Source organism: Lactuca saligna, chromosome 8 (genome assembly GCF_052625555.1).
Source record: "Lactuca saligna cultivar CGN05327 chromosome 8, ASM5262555v1, whole genome shotgun sequence".
Taxonomy (NCBI): domain Eukaryota; kingdom Viridiplantae; phylum Streptophyta; class Magnoliopsida; order Asterales; family Asteraceae; genus Lactuca; species Lactuca saligna.
The window spans coordinates 71,688,597-71,710,058 of NC_136424.1; the positions used below are offsets into that span (position 1 = coordinate 71,688,597).

The 21,462-nt window shown below is 36.3% G+C and overlaps 1 protein-coding gene across 1 annotated transcript; it reads left to right on the plus strand.

The window, feature by feature from the left end:
* The first annotated feature begins 9,750 nt into the window (after positions 1–9,750).
* LOC145013038 (protein LIGHT-DEPENDENT SHORT HYPOCOTYLS 3-like) lies at positions 9,751–10,654 on the plus strand. Its single transcript, XM_078971840.1, has one exon. It carries the CDS (start codon positions 9,910–9,912, stop codon positions 10,438–10,440), a length of 531 nt encoding a protein of 176 aa, XP_078827966.1. The 5' UTR covers positions 9,751–9,909; the 3' UTR covers positions 10,441–10,654.
* The last annotated feature ends 10,808 nt before the right edge of the window (positions 10,655–21,462 follow it).

Consider the following 21,462-nt stretch of genomic DNA (forward strand, 5'->3'; position numbering starts at 1 on the left):
GTGTCATCTAACTTTAGGTCAAATGACTCCAAGACACATCCTTTTAGGGTTGGGCTATGCGATTTTTGTTGACATTTCCAAAACGATAATGCCACAAGCATGCCTTTCTAAACCATTAGACAAATAGAAATGCAAAACATTATTTTTTAAGTTATCTACAACCATCACAATTTCATATACATCATTATAATGAAATGATTTAAAATAAAAAGTACCATTATAGAAAGCATTAATAGAACCAACTTCATTGTTAAATGAAAATCTAAAACCTTGTCTGTACAAACCATGAAAAGAAATAGTATTCCTCGTAATCTCTGACGAGTAGCAACAATCATTCAAGTCTAATCCTAACCCACTACTAAGAACTTGTGACAACCGTCAAATTTCGGTCAAGTCAAAGTCAACAAGTCAAACCGTTTGACTCAATTTGCCCGTGAGTACTAAAATTTACACTATGAAACTTCTACATAACTTCTATTCTAATGAGAAATCATAAAGCAAAAAGTGCGAACATCTAGATCTCCTTAACCTAAAACTGTAGTGCGTGGCGAGCCAAACCGATAAAACAATGATGCATACTCATCGGGAGTGTGTAAGATCCTTAAACAAGGCTTAGCAGGGTTTACGAACCATGCATTGCGATGCCGGACACTCACAATTGTCACACATGGATCCTCTCTCAATCGTTTTCACTCTATCTCTCTCTATGTCAAATCTCTCCAAGTATGTGAAATCTCTCTCAAATATCTCTCTGTATTAGAAATCTCTCCAAGAATGTCGAATCTCTCCTAAATCCCTCTAAGTATGTGAAATCTCTCTCAAATATCTCTCTGTATGAGAAATCTCTCCAAGAATGTCAAATCTCTCCTAAATCCCTCTAAGTATGTGAAATCTCTCTCAAATATCTCTCTGTATGAGAAATCTCTCCAAGAATGTCAAATCTCTCCCAAATCTCTCCAAGTATGTGAAAACTCTCGCAAATATCTCTCTGTATGAGAAATCTCTCCAAGGATGTCAAATCTCTCCCAAATCTCTCCAGGTGTGAGAAATCTCTCCCAAATCTCTCTCAAAAGTTTCCCGTAACTTTTTGGAATCATTCGGGTCATTCCGACCCTTAACCGGGTCAAAAACGGCTTAAAACGGGGTAAAAACGAGAAAACGGGACCTTAGGAACCGAAACCCCTCTTAAGGAGTCGAAGCTCCTTAAGGCCGAAAGTACCCCAGACGAGGACCGAGCCTCTGTTGGCTAAGACACGCGAGGACCGAGCCTCTGTTGGCTAAGGCACGCGAGGATCGAGCCTCTGCCTCTGTTCGCTTCTCGCACTCTCTGTTCACCTTCCGCCTCTCTGTCGCTTCCTCTCCTCTCTGTCGTTGCTTCCCTCTCTGTCTCTTCCCTACTCTCGGTCTCTGCTCCTTCTCTCCTCTCTGCCTCTACCCGCCTCTCTGTTCTCTTCTTCCCTCTCGGTTCCTCTCCTCTCTCTTCTCCACTCTCGGTTCCTGCTCTCTCCCTTCTCCCCTCTCGGTTTCTACCCTCCCTCCTCTCGGTTTCAGCATCAGAAGGCCGAACCTCGGCCAGAATTCGGAAATTTGTCACTTTTAGCCCATTTTTGATATTTTTAACATTTTAAGCCCGTTTTTCGTGATTTTAAAGCGGGATTTTCTCCAGAAATTATATTTTAACATAATAAACTCTAAATATTCATAATTTAAACATATTTTGATGAAAATCATTATCTAAATAATAAAAATCAAATGGGTGAATTATTAAAGGTGGAGTGTTGACTTTGCCTTATCCAATGTCACAAGCAACCACCCCACACCCACTCTTTGACTAACCACACCTCCCCACCTTACCTAAGTCACTTCAATGTCCCTTACATTCAAATTACACCCATTCCCACGTTTTTAGAGCTGGAACAAACATCCTCTCTCCTCATTTTTCTCATTTTCTCTCATTTCACTAAGTATCAAACACCACTTTTCTCTCAAACTTTTTCTCCACCAAACTCGAGATTCAAGGCTGATTATCAAGTGTTCTTCCACATTTGGTAAGCATAATCCATTCTCCTTATGATTATCTCACTTATTTCCACTCAAATCATGGATATCTTACACAAACTCCATCATATTTGTGTTAGATCTTCAAATCTTCAAGCAATCTTCCCTAGTGTTCTTGAGTTGAACACCCCTTCTCTCCATCATCTATCTACTGAAATCACTCAAGGTGAGTTCATACCCCTACATTTTCATGTTTTCTCAAGTTTTCAGGGGGGGGGGGGGGGGGAATACAAGTTAAAATACTAAGAACATAACTAAAATTTTCTAACAGCCTTCATCAGAAAAGTTCAACTCCATTCACGGACTGTTTTGGGCATCTTAAACATTTTTGTTTTCAAAACTGTACAAGGTGAAAATAGTTCAAGTTTTTAGCTTTAAAATGACTACTTTCACATCTCCATACGATTTTTCTACAATTTATGGTGATTTTTACAAAACTTCCTATCATTTCAAACAACAATCCGGACCAGTCTGTGATTTTGGACTTATTCACCCAAGTTGGAGGTCATTAAAAATCGTGATAAAAATTATGAGTAAACTAGACACATTTTGTGAACTCTCAGAATTTACAGATCTAGTTTTCTACTTTGTATGATTTTTCTATGATTTTTCCAACACAGGGCAGAATGGCTAAATTTAGCCAACAGCATGTAAATATCATAACACTTTGTAATATGTTGAGCAAAGTGTATAATCATAAGTTCTAATTATTGAATGTGTTTCTTTGTTAGTTTATCATCATGAACTGAAACTAAGTCATTCATAATAAATATTATTCATTCATTTTAGAACACGTATATTAAACTATAAAAAGTATAGTTTGATAAATTCATAACACTAATACATTTCCATAAAAGAGTTCATACATATTACATACATTTTAGATAAATTATAATAGGTATAGTTTATGATACATCACTCAACACACTCGTACAAAAAGGGTACATTCATACAAGAAAGATTTATATTCACACACATTTCACGTAAATTTGTTTACCTATAGTTTGATAAATTCATAACACTAATACATTTCCATAAAAGAGTTCATACATATTACATACATTTTAGATAAACTATAATAGGTATAGTTTATGATACATCACTCAACACACTCGTACAAGAAGGGTACATTCCAAGAAATATTTATATTCACACACATTTCACGTAAACTTGTTAACCTATATTGTGAGACTCTCTCTCTCTCTCCCCGTACGTCCGAGTGCGGGATATAATTCCTGGTAGTTATAATCACAATCTCCTTGAGGGAGAACGTGATACTTGTATATAGATCTATATTGGGTTTGACACCCCACACCTTGCTGCTAGCTACAGTTGGACCTGCAGGTCTACGGGTGACAAATGTTATTTTATTTTTCGCGACACCTGAGAACGTCGTGGCAGGTTCACATAGTCATAGTATGATTATAGCGACTCACATAGGGATATAACAATCCATAAGTTTACGGGATTTTATTTTTAAAACCTAAATGAGTTTTATGTCGATTTAAAATCACTTTTTTATCTCTATGAGTACAGATATTACTGTACACTTTTGGTTTTGGTAGTTACGACTACACATCATTTGAAACCACATTTATACTTTTAAGTATGGTCAATACTTGTTATTTCTCGGTCCTCTAATTTAGAACTACATATATATAAAGTATTAACGAACATGAGAACATACAGAAATTTCATTTAATTCAAACGCGTCCATGTCCATTTAAGTACATAACATTTTCTATTAATAAGAAAGGTTACTTATACATTTTGGTCTTCAGTCATAAGACTACATTACTCAGATTTTAAAGAAAAAATCGGATTTTCTGGATACATATTCTAACGCTTTTACAAGGAAAACGATTTACTTTTCCAATGAAATCTCTTATGAACTCACCAACCTTTGTGTTGACACTTTTCAAAACTACTTGTATTCTCAGGAATTCAGTGAAAACAGGAAATCAACAACGTTTTGAGGATGAGACGATAAATCATCAAACAGTTCATTTTGTATTATAATGTAATTGATGTGAATCATGTAAACATGTGCTTTGATGTAACGTTTTCAATTATATTTGTGTTGGTTGTATTTACTTTGAGCACTATTATACTCATTGTTGTGATACTCTACATGAAGTCCTCCACCCCCGGATGTTTCCGCCATCCTTGGTTTGGGGGTGTGACAGAACTAAAGAGTAAATCCTGATCTTGGTGACAGACGACGATTTCCTATTCCCCATTATCAGGTTCATCTTCCCATGCTCCACATCCCTACTTCTTTTTAGCCCCTGCAAATCAGAACAAATGTGAAAACCACATCCTGTATCAAGGACCCAAGAACTAGCATGTGATGAGTTACTAGATTGAATAATATAAATACTTGTGAAGGTGGGCTTTATCTTCCCATCCTTGATGTCCTGCAAGTATAGTGGGCAGCTTCGTTTCTAATGCCCCTTTTCGTGACAGTAGAAGCATATTGCTTCTTTAGGATCAGACGAGGGAGTGGTAGAACCGACTTTACCTTTGGATCCATTTGAAGAAGATCCATCATGGGACTTTCCCTTGTGGTTCTTAGAGGGATCTTTCCTCTTTTTCCCTTTTCCATGTCCTATAGCGAGGACTAGGGTAGCAACAGTAGGGTAGACTCGACAACTTTACCTTTAAGTCCACTTTCAGCAGTTCTCAACATACCTTAAAATTTGCTCAAAGTGACTTCCTACTTGTTCATATGATAAGTCATCTTGAATAGATCATAACAAGGAGGTAAAGAGTGTAGGATTATATAAATGGCCAACACTTTGTCAAAGTTAACATTCAACTTGAGCAAAAGATCCACATATCTTTGCATTCTTTGCAAGTGGCTCGTGATGGACTCTCCATACTTCATCTTGGTTGTTATCAACAAGGAAACAATCTCACACCTTTCTTAACGTGCACTTTGATGGTACCTTTCCATCAAATCTTGACATATCTCGTAAGGCCAATAGTCATCATAGAACCGCACCAGCTCAAGAGTCATAGTGGCTACCATAATACACGACACCTTTGTCGTGTCATTTTCATGAGCCCTATACTCAGCTATTTGTTTAGGAGTAGATTTGGTTTCATCGATCTTGTTCAGTTTCTTTTCGAGAACGTATTCTTTCTCTTCATATTGCAAGGCAATTCGAATGTTAGGAATTCAATCATTAAAATTGGATCCAGCGAAGGTGATCCTCGCACAAATGTTCATTAGAAAAAAGGAGCTTGAGGAGTTGGAGTTTGATCTAGAAGCGTTGGTTGAGCCAGACATTTGAAAAAGAAAAAGAACAAATTTTTGATTAGATAAAGAATCCTTAATATAACACCCAAATTAAATATTAAGGCTGGGACCCAACACAATAATTCAAAATTTGGAAGAGGGATGCAGTAATCCAACTACAAATTATTTGAAGGTAACCAATTCCACCACGAAAAATGAAATGAAGAACTAGGTTTTAAATGAAATGAAATTCCTAGATTCTTTTGAGATTCATTTAACTTTTCAATGACATGTTTAATCTTGATTATGCCCTTCAAGTTTGTGACTGGGTTACCAAAGATCACAAACAAGGTATGAATAACCATGTAATTAGCTTGACACACTTGATGTCATTTACCACCTAATCAATGTGTCAGTTAACTACACACACTCCATTGATCTATGGTGTGCCATTCAACCACACACGCTCCGCTAACAACTTGACAAGGTGCAAAGTGCAAATTCATGGACTAGCATCATTTTCAAAATTTTCCTAAAGTAACTAAGATTGAGAATTTATAAAAACAATTAGTTACCTTATAATTTTTCATTATACTTATTAATGAGGAATTAATGTCCTGTCCTACCCGTTTGGCTAATGAACCTCCACTAGTTAAGAGTGCGGTGGGTAAGAATGGTTATCTAATGACGGTCATTTTAGAGGCCGCTTCCTTAAACACCCCTTATAGATTAGCTTCGTGAATGAGGCCTACTAACGGTAAAACTGACTTATCTTATATATATGTACACACACATGTATATATATATATATATATATATATATATATATATATATATATAAATTAAAGTTTTAATTAAATTTTAAATTCCAAAACTTGAGGAAAATTTTTGAAACTTTTCAAAACTTCTAGATCAAATTTTAAATAACTAAACTAATTATATAATTTTGAACATTATCTTAAAATTTGACAATTATCTTTTAATTAGATGAGGATATCCATTACCATATTAGAAAATTCAATTTTAAATAGTTAAAACATTTTTAGGCAATTATCCTTATCAAATTTAGGCCTGAAATCCGAAAAATCTACCAACAAACGAACCAACTCGTCAAGTCAGGGCATGGACTCCTCGAGTTACTCCAGCTCATCGAGTTCAGCAGACAGTGAGCAAAAACGATTTTGATTGAGCTTTGAACAAATTACAATTACATCAAATATAACAGAAAAATACCCTAAGCTCTGATACCATTGATGAGTTTTGAGCATTACAACATTCTTATGTGCACATGCAACCCTAGTTGCTGTGGATCTAGGTTTTCCTCAAGTTGTACATGCAAATTAATTTTCCAAAGCAAGAACCCTAGATCTACTATATAAAATCAAAATCTATATATATATATATATATATGTGTGTGTGTGTGTGTGTGTGTGTGTTTAGATGAATACCTTTCTTGTTAACTATTATTAACAAGTAATCATCACTTCAATTCTTTGACCTTCAAAACCTAGTTACCCAAGCGTTGCACATCTAATAGAGTCACAAAAACAACAAGCAAAGAATGTGTGCATGTGTGTGTGAGCGAGAGAGAGAGAGAGAGAGAGAGAATGTAATCAGCTAGAGTTCTCTTAGAAGATAGGTAGGCCGATTTCATGAGGCTAGGGGTTCCTTTTATAGTTAAGGCTGCTAGGGATTTCAACTGGAAACCCTAATTCCCTTGCTTAGGTCCTAAGCAATCCATAGACCCTCATATGATAGGCCTTGGACGAAAACTATATGGACTTCCCATAGATTTTCGTCCACTCCTTATCAATGGAGTCCAATAGCCCAAAACTACAACTATCACCGATCACATAATCAGTCCCCTTTCTTTTAATCGGTTCCTTTTATCACTAAATTAATTCCAAATTAATTTTTGATCAACACTAAAAATAATATGGTTTCTCAATTAATATATTATTCTTATAATATATTAATAAACCATTAAAGAACCTCTTACTCCAAAACTTATCCTATCTGGTTGCTATGGTGAAGGTAACCCAAAAGGACCATGCTACAATTAAATCAAGTACATAACAGTTATAGTTATGGGCTTAAAAACCTAATCCAACATATACCACATATACATCAAACACACATACATTCACATAGACATATAATAACATCCTAGTTATACCAAATACACATACTTTCACATATATAGATAATAACATCCTACTTATACCAAAATACACAGATTTCACATTCATATACCACATATACACCAAACACACATACATTGACATATATACACCAAACTTACATAGATTCACATACATATATCAAATATACACATATATGCACCAAATTTCATATAATTTATACAACTGCACATATTTTGCAATTAAACTCGAATTTCACAACAAATAGAAGTAAATAGAACATGTGGTGACGAAAATCAAAGAAACGGTGCAGTGGTGGCGGTAGTTGCTAGTGGTGATAGCTGGGAAACTGAATCAAAAAATGAAGTTAACACTTTTTTGCAATTAACCACCTAAATAAGCTAAAAATTGATGTTACAAGAGAAAAGGGAAATGAAACTAAGCTGGAAATACCTACTGTCGTCGCAGATTAGTCTTAGTCGCCGAAAATTCGTCCTCGATAGTTTATCTCTACTTTGCCCGTCGGTATCTTCTTCTTTGTGGCCGAAATTTGTTAAGCTCTACTTTGCTCGACGACGATGCTTGCGAATCGATGAAGAAGAGGGAAAGAAAAAACGCAGGAGTAGATAGAAGCGAACAAAAGTAGAAAAGGAAAAGGGCATCGATTTTTTTTGGTTAACTGTGTCGACCTTTAAAGGCGACACCTTTACCGGCGACGCATTGGGCTTTAGCAGTGACTTTTATCAATAGTGGCGACACTTTGGAGGGAATTATTGTTGCGTCATTTATTCGACATTTAGTGGCGACAAGGTTAGGTCTCTAGCGGCGACTTGTGTTGCCAATATTGGTGTTGTGCGTTCCACTAATACTCCAGCCGTTGGATTGGAAACACGATCGAACGACTCTAGTTTACCAGAACGTGAAAACACGGATCTATGTCATGATCTTTTAGCGGCGACACCAACAGCGGCGACAAATTGATATGTCGCCGTTATTAACGTTGTCGTTAATGTTTGTATTTCTTGTAGTGATATAAATTTATTTTTAGTGTGATAGTTTATTATAATTAGTCACAAAATAGATTTTTCATTGAGACTTTAAGCACGTCAATTAAAAAAAAAAAAACTATGGCCAAATTAAAGTAATGTAATCAAACATTAATATTTTTAGACCCATAAACTCTTTCTAGGCACATAAACATTTTTTATAGTGATTATACAAAGATCACATAAATTTATTTTTATTATGACTTTTGCTATTATTTAGTTACAAAAAGAATTTATTATTGAGATTTTAGACAACATTGATTTAAGAAAACCATGGCTAAAAGTGTTTTAGTGATCAAATATTTTGTCCAATAACAAGTTGTTATAAATTCATTTCTCGAAAGTATTTTGTCAATAATGACTATTTTTTATGCGATGATCACATTAATACTTTTTTCACCTTGACCATTGTTTTTGTTTAGTCACAGAATGGATTTGTTTTGTGAGACTTTCGACCAATTTAAGAAAAACATGGTCAAAAGTGTTTACAAGTACATAATTGTTTTTTTTTTTTTTTTTTTAAATATGTTTATCTTTTAACTTATAAACATATGAATTGCTTTAAAAAACAAACACTCCATCATTCAGACATGCATATATGTGTAAGCAAAACTGTATATTGTATATTGTTTGGACACAAAAGACCAATTAAACATCGAGTATTAATTGTCCACACAAATATTGTCACTAGGGCGCCATTAGTCACTTCACAACACCAATAATATGATTTCACTATGACCTATATATTATATTATATAGACACAAATATTATTAAGTGTCACTATTGCAAACATGATTATTTCAAGTTTATAACAAAGACGTGATAATTTTTAATAACAGGTAATTTTGAAATTTAAATATTCTAAGCGTATAAATATTTCTTACGTTTCATCTAACTTCAATTAATAGAAATTATATTTAAGAGAGTTATTCATAAGAATAACCAAAACATATGAGAGTGGTGACAGAATTCTTTTTCCAAAATTTATTATCTCGAAGTCGAAAATCGGCTTAATGAATTGTTATATTTGTGTGAATTTAACTATTTTTTAATTTTATTTTATTTATTTATTTATTTTTAAATTTAGAGTAACTTTAGTTGTACCATTGATTTAAATTTTTTCTCCATCTTCGTTATACCAATTCTTTTTAACACAAAAAGCTCTGAAAGGTAAATATATAAAAGTTTAAAGTAAGACTACAGTTTTGGTATGCTACTTTTGCCCTATTTTAGGAAATCCAATATATATATATCTCACTATTCTTGTGATTAGAAAGGAAACCCTAGAAATACGTAAAGAATATCATTTAAAAGATACCCAAAAAAGAAAGAGAAAGAGACATACATCAGTCTTAGATCTTCCCGAAAGTATCAAAATTTACCAAAACCCTAAGGATCAAGAAGTAAAAAACCCTAACTTGAATGGATCCTTACTCAGAAAGCTATAGCAACAGTCCCCAAGATTCCGGTAGCTTCTCCACCGTTGCATCTGGCTCCTCCTCAACGTCTCCAGCAGTGGCCACCACCCCTAGCCGCTACGAGAACCAGAAACGCCGAGACTGGAACACCTTCTGCCAGTACCTGAGAAACCACCATCCACCACTCTTTGTTTCACAATGCAGTGGTGCAAATGTGCTTGAATTCCTTTGTTACCTTGACCAGTTTGGAAAGACTAAGGTTCATAACTTGATATGTCCGTTTTATGGGCATCCAACCCCGCCTGGCCCTTGTCCTTGTCCACTGCGACAAGCTTGGGGTAGTCTGGATGCTCTGATTGGCCGTCTTAGGGCGGCTTATGAAGAGAACGGTGGTTCTCCTGAGACGAACCCTTTTGGAGTTCGAGCCGTGAGGCTTTACCTTCGAGAGGTTCGAGATTTGCAGTCAAAAGCACGAGGGATCAGCTACGAGAAGAAGAAACGAAAACGGTTGCCGCCACAAGGTGATGTTTCGTGAAGTCAAGAAACACAAATGATGCGGATGACTCTTATGTTGGGTCTTGGTATGCATTGATCTTTAATTTTCTTTTTACTTTGTGTTCTTCCCATGTTGAATTATCAAGACTGAAGAGTACTTATCTTTTGTTGAATTAGTAAGACTGAAGAGTACTTCTAACTCTTGTTCTTGCTCAAGGAATTCTACTGCTAGTGCTAGTTTTAATTGGTTTTCATTGATATCTAGAAAATAATGTCAAAAATGAAGATTCCTGTTGTTAATTACATAACATCAGTTATATGCGTACTATTCACTTTCCCAACCATCACACTTGATCACTTCAAATTCGTTATCAAAACTAACATAAAATGCCAAAAACACTGTACATATGCAATGACATTTTGTTTTCTTTTTTACAAATTATTGGAGTATTTTGTTAACGTTACTTATGTTTTAAAATGGCTAAACCATCATGTTAAGATGAGAAAACATAAATAAAAATGACTGAGTATATTTATAAATCATGAAACTATATTTAATGTTCATCTGTTTTGTGTAATTCAGTTTTTAAACCATTATACCGGGCTTTCAATTCAGAACAACATAAAATACAAAAAAGAACACGATAAAACAAGGATTTACGATTGAACAATTAATTCTAAAGATATCTATCCAGTCTATTGCAGAAATTTTCGGGATCAAGAGAAATGTTAATTTAAAAACCACTACTTTTCCAAAAACTAGTATTGGCGCTTTTAATTACGTTATCATTATAAAGATTGATTTTGCTTGCGAGTGGAAAGTCAATGATTTTTTGTTCGTCAAGGATTGCAAGTAGCAATTACTGACTTTTAGAGTCATAAGCAACAATTGGAGAGAGAGAAGAGTACTTGAAATTGCTACTTCAGTTTTCTACACTATCACTTTCTACACTATCACTAGTATTTATGGAACTGATACTTAAAGTTCTCTCTCTCTCTCTCTCTCTCTATATATATATATATATATATATATATATATATATATATATATATATATATAAAAGTTGTTTCGTTTGTATAAAGTGACTAGCCCATTTAATTGAAATGGAACCCTCTTAGATTGAAGTCTCCAATTCAAACGAGACGTAAAATATGTTGTTTCGTGTGTATAAAGTGACTAGTCCATTTAATAGAACTGGAACCCTTTTATTTTAGATAGAAGGTCTCGAATTCAAAGGAGACGTAAACGAATAAACAAACTTTATAACGAGAAAAAAAAGGATAAAAGTTAAAAGTATGTTGTTGCAACCTATGACTAAAATCCACTTCAACTACTCCATATTATTTTTATTGTTTAAAATATAAGATATTTTAGCATCTCCAATAGATGCTGTATTTAATAATGGTACGGATGTATATTTATATTAAATGATCAACAAAATCAAAATAACTGTTTAGGAACAGTTTAATTTTCTTTACATTAATTAGTTACCTAACATTTGAACATTCTTTATTGGAAAAAATATTGAATAAAAGTGATAATATAGTTGGGCTAATGATATAAAAACATTGTAATTTGTCATATTTATCGATTTAATTATAATATAATAAATTATGTTTAAAAAATTATATATTTTTAGATCATTCCAACCATTATAACACATAAATTTTGGTTTTTCATGTTTTTATGATTTAAATAAGTATTCGTATCTTCAAAATTCAAAATTCATCGCACCGCTATCATGATTTTTTAACAAAGGCTTAGAGCATCTATATCGGTTGTTCTTGCAAATCAATTGTAAATGTTACATGTGTACAATGTTTGGTAGAAATGTTAATATGCCAATTAAAAAACTAATATATATCAAGTAGATGAAAAGTTAATATATTATTAAAAATAATCTGCATGTGTATTCTCCTTCCATCATTCATATTGGTTGATTAAAAAATTAATAAATTTATAAGGTTTGCACAGGTTGATAGATCAAGTTCATACTGGTTGTCTCATATAAATATACATCTATATTAATATATGTTAATGCCAAATTGTAAAGTTCTTTTGTCTTTGTTGAAAAATAATCGAATGCAACTTCTATGATTTAGTTACGGTTTTTGAGAAAAATGATTCAATTTTGTTTTTTTTTTGTATTGAAAAATCAAACAGCAAAATTCGATTTCTATAACATAGTGTGCACGTGCAACTTTAATGTAAAAACACAAACCATTTTGTAACATTCATTTCCAAGATTAGATCTGTAAATTGTATAAATGGAGTCAAATACATGGTTTTTAAAGAAAACCATATGTCACGACGTGACAACAAGGAGGTCACAACGTGACATAACAAATATGTGAACACGTTTTTGGATGGATGTCACGATGTGACAAGGGTATGGTCACGACATAACAATAGTTGCAACCCAAACTTATGATCTTTTAGGGTTTCTTCTATATTTAAACCCTTAACCCTAGAATTAGGGCATCATTTACAGCCTCAATCACCCTCTACAACCTTCAAGTAAACCTTACATCTCCATTGTTGATTGTGAACCTCCTTTTTGGTGATTTTAAGCCTTGAAGAAAAAGAGAAGGCATTTCGGTGCATCGTCTCAGCTAGCAGGCCACTCCCTCATTATCTTGAGCTGCTTTAGGACCTTTGTAAATCCTCAAGTTCCAACCTTTTTAGCTCAAGCATGTTAGATCTAGAGTTTTGCCCACTTTTCTTAATGATCGAGGAAGTTTGAATGTTGGAAACTTATAAAGTTGGCAACTTTATGAGTTCTTAAGGCTCATTTGTGATTCCTTGTTCAAGATCTGGATAGTTAGTGAGTTTTGAGTCCATGCATGAGAATAAATCTCACTTTCCTTCATTTTGACCAAACTTGTGTCCAAGACATGCATTAGAGATGTATGTCTAAAAAAATATGATTTTATGGTATTTGATATGGAGATAGCTTCTAGAACGTTTGGTTGGTTGGCGTGGAGGATTAAGAGCTTAGGGAATTAAGTTGTCTAGAGCGTTCTTCACGATGTGATGATTTGGTCGTCATGGCATGACAAGGGACTGCTTCGTGCTTATTTTGTCTTCACTCTACCACAACGTGACCAACAGGTGGTCACGACGTGGCGACCGACTGTATGACTCTCAAGTGTTGTCTTTGACTTTGACCAAGTTTGACTTTAGGTCAAATTTAGGGTTTTAGGTTATAGATGTGGTCCATGTTTGTTGTATACGTGACCTATAGTGTTGGTTATTGGATATGTGATTGGTGTTTTTATCTTCTAAACTATGATGTGAGTTTTCTCATTATACTTTGTAATGCAGTATGTGTCCTTATGTTGCTGTATACGTGACTTGTAGTGCTGGTTATTGGATATGTGATTGGTGCTTTTATCTTCTAGACTACGATGTGAGTTTTCTCACTATACATTGTAATGCAGTATGTGTCCATGTATATATGATGTTGGTACATTGTAGTGATCTGTTAGATTTGGTAGATCTGTACGTTTACTTGTGGTTGCTTGTTATTGTTTTGTATATAGTATGGTTGGGTTGATGTTGTACTCCTTTGTGACGTAAGCCAACAAACCCGGGAGCAATCCATTCATAAGATAAAGGTTGTAACGCCTGTGTTTCCATGCTTGCTATTTTTAGCAATGTGATAGTCTAGGTTAACCTTTGTAACCCGTTTTGAAATAATAAGATTGTATTATTTGAGTATTATGTGTTTTGTGCTTAATTGCTTAATTATGTGGTTTGATTAATTAAGAATAAAAATAAGCATCAAAATTTAAGTGTAAAATAAACTTGATATCTTTAGATAATGTTGTAGTAGTTGAAACAAGGTTTCCGAAGATATAAAAAATGCCGAAATCCGAGTTATAACGAGGAAGTTATGACCTGTCGAAGTTTCGCGACAAAACCGGCACCGCTGGATAACGTAAAAAGTGAAATTTAAGTTAGAGCGATATTTAGCCTTAGTAATCTAAACGAGAATCGAAGATCTCGTTGTTAGTATCAAAGCGATTAAAAGTTCGGCGAGAACGGACGTCAAACGAAGAAGTTATGAATTTATAACGAAAATTTCTATCCCGGCCTATTAAAAATAAATAATAAAAATAAATTCAAAATTAGCCGACGGAGTCTAAACGAAAGTTGTAGAATGTAGTCTCACCTTTCCGTGGATATAAAGAACGTCGAAAACGGAGTTCGTATGAAGAAGATATGAATTTCCGAAGTTTGATAAATAATTTGTATTTATTTTTAAATCAAAAATCCGGCATTATCCGAAGGGGGAGTCAGCAGTCCGATCCGACTTACGCGTCGCGTAAGTGAGTACGCCTCACGTACACATGTACACCCCGCGTACGAGGAGCTTCCAGCCTCTTATAAATAGGATGCGAGGGTTCCGGGTTCCATTGCTATTTTCCTCTCGTTTTTGTGCCGAAGCTCTGCGTTTTTACCCCCGAAGCCATCCCGAAGCCCCGGTAATATTCCCGAGTCTCGAAGCGAGTCCCGAGATCCCGAAGATCCCGAGAAGTGCGGTTTCCGAGCCGAAGCTCTGCCCGCGAGAAGTTCGATTTTCGTAGAGATCTTCTAGATCTGCTGAGGATTACGACTTCTGCAAGCCGTAGTGCTGTCCGATCATCTTCTGATCAAGTGAGTGTATACTACCTTTCATAAACGCAATAATAATACAAGTATGGTTTGAGTGTATTAAGTTTATTGTCGTTTATACATGTGAATGCGTTGTTACTTTCTCCTAACGTATAACTATGAAGTATTTTATACGAGATACGTGTTATGTGTATATTTTGTTGTTATGTGTGTGAATGTATATTCACTTTCTTCTATCTTACAGATATGGAAAATGTATATTCACTTTCTTCTATATGAAATACGTGTTATGTGTGTGTGCCTCATCTGTTATATGGAAAATGTATTGATCAAGCATGCTATACAAGTTTTGAAAATATGTATAAAAAATATGTATAAAAATGTATGTTTTTATCTACTAATATGTTGGGTAGAACATGGGTAGATAGTTGGTGTGTAATAAACAGATGAGAGGCCTCGTTGTTGTTTTGATCCAGTCATCTAGCGGAATTTAGATGACGACCACGGACTTTTCTAGACAGTCCAGTGGAACGCTAGCAGGCTCATAACCTGTAGGTGTTAATGAACTTGGGTGTTCATTCGCTGTATTCCATCCCCCTCATGGTTGCCTTATTTGACTTATATTGTTAAGGAAACCCCGCAGCATATGTTGTCACCCCGATGAAAATATTCTTAGATTAGGTCCATTGTGTTAGTTATTTTAGGGACGTAAAGTGAGAATAACGGGAATGGGTAACTGGGTTATTGTTGGTTGATAATAATTAATTTAATTATTTATTGTGGGTTGAAAACCCTATATGCTCACCAGGCTCCCAAGCCTGACCCACTCAGTTTTATTTGTATTACAGGAAGTGGCGCAAGGGCGTAAGATGGATGAACCATCAAGTTATTTTGTTTACAAGTCTGTATATGTATATATTTGTTGAATGACTTGTAATATTATCGATTATGCTTATTGGTCTATATCGGAACATGACACCCCGAGTTTTGATTATATAATGAAAAATACATTTCTTTTATGAAATGCTTTGGTAAACATTGTTTTATCATGTTTTGTTTTTGGGAACAAATTCCGCAATTCTTTCAAATCAAATGGATTTACTCTGAAATCATTTTAAAAGCATAAATGACAATCGGTCTTTTCTGGCCGAGATTTTGGGGATGTCACAGTTGGTATCAGAGCATTAGTTTAAGCGAACTAGGAATTTTTAGGATTTCTAGACTTAAACTTAGAATGCTAAGTGGAATTTTGAGATGTGTGTCTGTTATGTTTTAGACACGAGCACTAGTTTACTTTAGGAAAGTTGCCTAAAATGCTTTATGTGCTAAATGTTATATGTTGCCATATATGATATTATTTGTTCGGATCTATGGTCTGTTTCCGACCGGATCTAGAAACTTTATGTGTGTAGGATTCTAAGCGTACGTCTACGATATTAGAACTAGCATGTAAACGTTTCGGAGTGATAAGGATGATTTGAATATCTATCGTGAATAAAGATCTAATTTCACCTTATTCGGTGTTTAGATCAAAAATGGTTAGAACAAGAAGTGGAGTTGGAAATGCTGATGAAAACAGGAATCAACCACCAGTGATTGAACAAAGACCTGTTGTAGCAGCAGCACCTGAGCCAATAACCATGGCTGGTGTGCAATTGATGATTCAGACGATGTTGGATCGTCAAATGGATGAAACTAGACGGTTGCTTCAACAAAATCGTGAAGAATTGTCAATTTGTGTGGAAGATCCTGAATTAAATGAAGGGCACTCGGAAGGTGGAAACTTCAGTGGATCAGTTGGTCAAGCCAACCCACCGATAGTTAGGCAAGATAACCGCGATGGAAGGAATGATGGAATGGGTTGCAAGTACAAGGACTTTTTGACTTGCAAACCATCGACCTTCAATGGAAAGGAGGATCCGATTGGGGTTATGGATCGGATCTCCGAAATGGAGCTAGCCTTCATGACGTGTGGTTGCAGAGGTAAGTTGCAAACTATCTATGCCGTGCGTCAATTCCGAGGTGGAGCCGTTCGTTGGTGGAACACTCTAGGGAAAACTTTGAGCCCAAATGAGCCACTGCAATTGTCATGGGCAGAATTCTTGGTGCAGTTCAAGCGCAAGTTCTGTTTGGCTCAAAATCTATTGGAGCTAGAGAACAAGTTTCTGACTCTAACGAAAGGCAGCATGTCAGTTGATGAATACACCAACAACTTCACCGATAAGATGGAGTTTGCCTTGTGTATCGTTCCAGACGAGCTGACTAAGGTGGATTGGTATGCGAAGGGACTTCCATGGGAGTACGAGGTGCCAGTACGTCAGGCACTTACTCTAGAGGCAGCTATCTGGGCTGCCAAGTCTGTTGAAAACATGATAAAAGGGAGAACCACCAACAAGGTTGAGGTTGGTGAGAAGAGGAAGTTTGAGGGAACATCTGGTTCCGGTAAGAAAAGCAAATTTTCGAAATCTGATTCGAAAAGGTTTGGTGGGGGAAAAGGAGGCGAAGCAAAGTGGTGTGAAAAGTGTAAGAAAAAGCACTTTGGAAAATGTAGCAAGGATGTAACTTGCTACAAGTGTGGAAAGGTTGGACATTTTGCTAATGAATGTCCGAACAACAAAAGGATGTGTTTTGGTTGTAATGAAGAGGGGCACATTTTGAAAGACTGTCCGAAGAAGAAGGAGGCAGCTAAGCCCAACATTCCACCAAAGCCGAAGGCGAGAGCATTCCAGATGACACTGGAAGCTGCTAAGGATGAAGCTGATGTCGCTTCAGGTACCTTTCTCGTTAACAATTTGCCTGCCCAAATTTTATTTGATTCTAGAGCCAACTACTCCTTTATATCACATGAATTTGGTAGAAAACTAGCTTTGCCTGTTGATAGACTAGATAATGCTTTATTAGTCGAAGTTGCTAGTGGCAAGTTTGTACCTGTTAGCCATCATATGAAAAACATCTTAATCGACTTGAATGGGAATAAGTTCCGCGAGGAATTATTGTCTATCGAACTTAATGGTTTCGACATCGTGTTGGGAATGGATTGGCTCAGCGCCAATGATGCCGAAATTTTATGCAAGAAGAAGATAGTTAAAGTAAACCCACCTGGAAAAGATTCATTTATGGTGTATGGGGACAAACGCCGAGTGAATTCTGGAATCATTTCCCTAATGAAAGCCAGAAAGTGTTTGACCAAGGGATGTACATCATATTTAGCATTCGTGATTGATGCTAAGAAGGAAAAGAAGGTGATGCAGAGTATTCCTGTGGTGTGTGTTTATCCGAAAGTATTTCCCGAAGATCTTCCTGGATTACCACCTGATAGACAAGTAGAGTTCAGAATAGACTTGTTACCAGGAACCACGCCAATAGCAAAAGCACCTTATCGATTAGCACCAACGGAGATGAAGGAGCTGATGATGCAACTTCAAGAGTTGTTGGACAAAGGTTTCATTAGACCTAGTTCATCGCCATGGGGAGCTCCGGTGTTATTCATGAAGAAGAAATATGGAAGTATGAGAATGTGCATCGATTACAGAGAGCTGAACAAGGCAGCAATAAAGAATATATATCCGTTGCCAAGCATTGATGACCTGTTTGATCAATTGCAAGGTTCGAGCTATTTCTCGAAGATCGATCTTAGGTTAGGATATCATTAGCTGAAAGTAAGAGAGCAGGATATAAAGAAGACTGCGTTCAGAACTAGATATGGACACTACGAGTTCTTGGTTATGTTGTTTGGACTAACCAATGCTCCGGCAGCATTCATGGATTTAATGAACAAAGTTTGTAATCCGTTCCTTGATAAATCTGTGATAGTGTTCATAGACGACATCCTAATTTACTCAAAAAGCCAGGAGGAGCATGGCAGACACTTGCGAGAAGTGTTAGAAGTCTTGAAGAAGGAGAAGCTGTATGCTAAGTTCTCTAAATGTGATTTTTGGATTCGTGAAGTCCAATTCTTGGGTCACGTGGTCAACCAAGAAGGGATAATGGTTGATCCAGCGAAGATCGAAGCTGTGATGAAGTGGGAACAACCGAAAAGTCCCACGGAGATCCAAAGCTTTTTAGGATTAGCCGGATATTACCGAAGGTTTATCCAAGGCTTTTCTTCGATCGCTACTCCATTGACAGCCTTGACCCACAAAGGAGCTGCTTATGCTTGGAGTGATAAGCATAAAGAAGCATTCGAGAAGTTAAAGAAGAAGCTATGCGAGGCACCGATACTTTCTCTACCCGGTGGAGTTGAAGACTTCGCTGTTTATAGCGATGCGTCTGGGGTTGGATTGGGTTGTGTTTTGACCCAAAGAGAAAAGGTGATAGCATATGCATCTCGACAGCTGAAGGAGCATGAAAAGAACTACCCGACTCATGATTTGGAGTTGGCAGCGGTAGTTTTCGCTCTGAAAATATGGAGGCATTACCTCTATGGCACAAAGTGCAAACTTTTCACTGATCATAAGAGTCTCCAATATCTCTTTAATCAGAAGGAATTGAATATGAGGCAACAACGCTGGCTGGAATTACTCAAGGACTACGACTGTGAGATACTTTACCATCCCGGTAAAGCTAATGTTGTTGCTGATGCTCTCAGTCGGAAAGTCAATCTTGAAAGGAAAAGGCCAAGAGCGTTGAGAATTGAAGTTGTCTTGACCATTGTGGAAAGTATAAAGAAAGCTCAAGAGGAAGCTTCTGAAAAGAATGACCGAAAGGAGGAACGTTTGGGCAAAACGTTGGTGTTCGGTGTAAATAGTCATGGACTGAAGGTGTTCCAAGATCGGATTTGAATACCTAAGTCAGGAGGAATTAGAGATCTTCTGACGGAAGAAGCTCACAAGACCATGTATTCGATTCATCCCGGTAGCACTAAAATGTATAGGGACCTGAAACCCTTCTACTGGTGGCCGACGATGAAGCTTGATGTTGCAATGTATGTGGCTGAGTGTGTGACTTGTGCGAGAGTCAAGACACAACATCAGAAACCGTATGGGAGTTTAGAACCATTGCCTATGCCTATGGGTAAGTGGGAAGACATTGCTATGGATTTTGTCACTAAACTGCCCAGAACAAAGAATGGTCACGACATGATTTGGGTGGTCGTTGATCGATTCACTAAGAGTGCGCATTTCATAGCCGCCAGGGACAAATGGTCTATGGAAAAGCTTGCGAATTCTTATGTGAAGGAAATTCTGAGACTTCACGGTGTTCCGCTAACAATTGTGTCGGATCGTGATAGTCGTTTCACCTCAAGGTTTTGGAAATGTCTACAAGAGGAAATGGGTACCAAGTTATGCTTAAATACAACTTACCATCCGCAAACTGATGGTCAGAGTGAAAGAACGATACAAACACTTGAAGATATGCTGAGAGCATGTACCTTGGAATTCCTAGGTAATTGGGATGAACATTTACCGTTGGTAGAATTTTCCTATAACAATAGTTTTCACTGGAGCATTAAGATGGCACCTTACCAAGCTTTGTATGGACAAAAGTGTCGTACGCCGTCTTGTTGGCTTGAGGCTGGGGAAAAGCAGTTTATGGGACCGGAGATGGTTCATCAAACTGCTGAAAAGTTGAAAATAATTAGGGAAAGAATGTTAGCAGCTCAGGATCGTCAAAAGAGCTATGCTGACAAGAAGCGACGACCGATGACTTTTGAGGTTGGAGATTCGGTTTTGCTTAAAGTCTCGCCGTGGAAGGGCTTATAAGATTTGGTAAAAGGGGAAAGTTGAGTCCAAGGTTTATTGGACCGTTTAAAGTTCTTCAGAGGATTGGGAACCAAGCTTACAAGCTCGAATTACCCGAAGAACTGAATGGAATTCACAACACTTTTCATGTGTGTTATTTGAGGAAGTTCACGGGAGAAGTTCCCGATATAATTCCAATTTATGAGTTGAAAATCGATGAGAACAAAAGGTTGATTGAAGAACCAGAGGCAATTGTTGACTGAAAGACTAGGAAGTTGCGACGCAAGATGGTCGAGTTAGTGCTTGTCCGATGGAAATACACGAATGGGCCGAATCTCACCTGGGAGACGGAGAGTGACATGAGGAGTCGCTATCCGCATTTGTTTGTTGATGTGTGATTCCGGGGACAGAATCATTCTAAGGTGGAGAGAATTGTAACGCCTGTGTTTCCAGGCTTGCCATTTTTAGCAATGTGATAGTATAGGTTAACCTTTGTAACCCGTTTTGAAATAATAAGATTGTATTATTTGAGTATTATGTGTTTTGTGCTTAATTGCTTAATTATGTGGTTTGATTAATTAAGAATAAAAATAAGCGTCAAAATTTAAGTGTAAAATAAACTTGATATCTTTAGATAATGTTGTAGTAGTTGAAACAAGGTTTCCGAAGATATAAAGAATGCCGAAGTCCGAGTTATAAGGAGGAAGTTATGACCTGTCGAAGTTTCGCGACAAAACCAGCACCGCTGGATAACGTAAAAAGT

What these genes read in the sequence shown, in the direction of transcription:
- LOC145013038 (XM_078971840.1), top strand. Translation starts at nt 9,910, where the DNA reads ATGGATCCTTACTCAGAAAGCTATAGCAACAGTCCCCAAGATTCCGGT.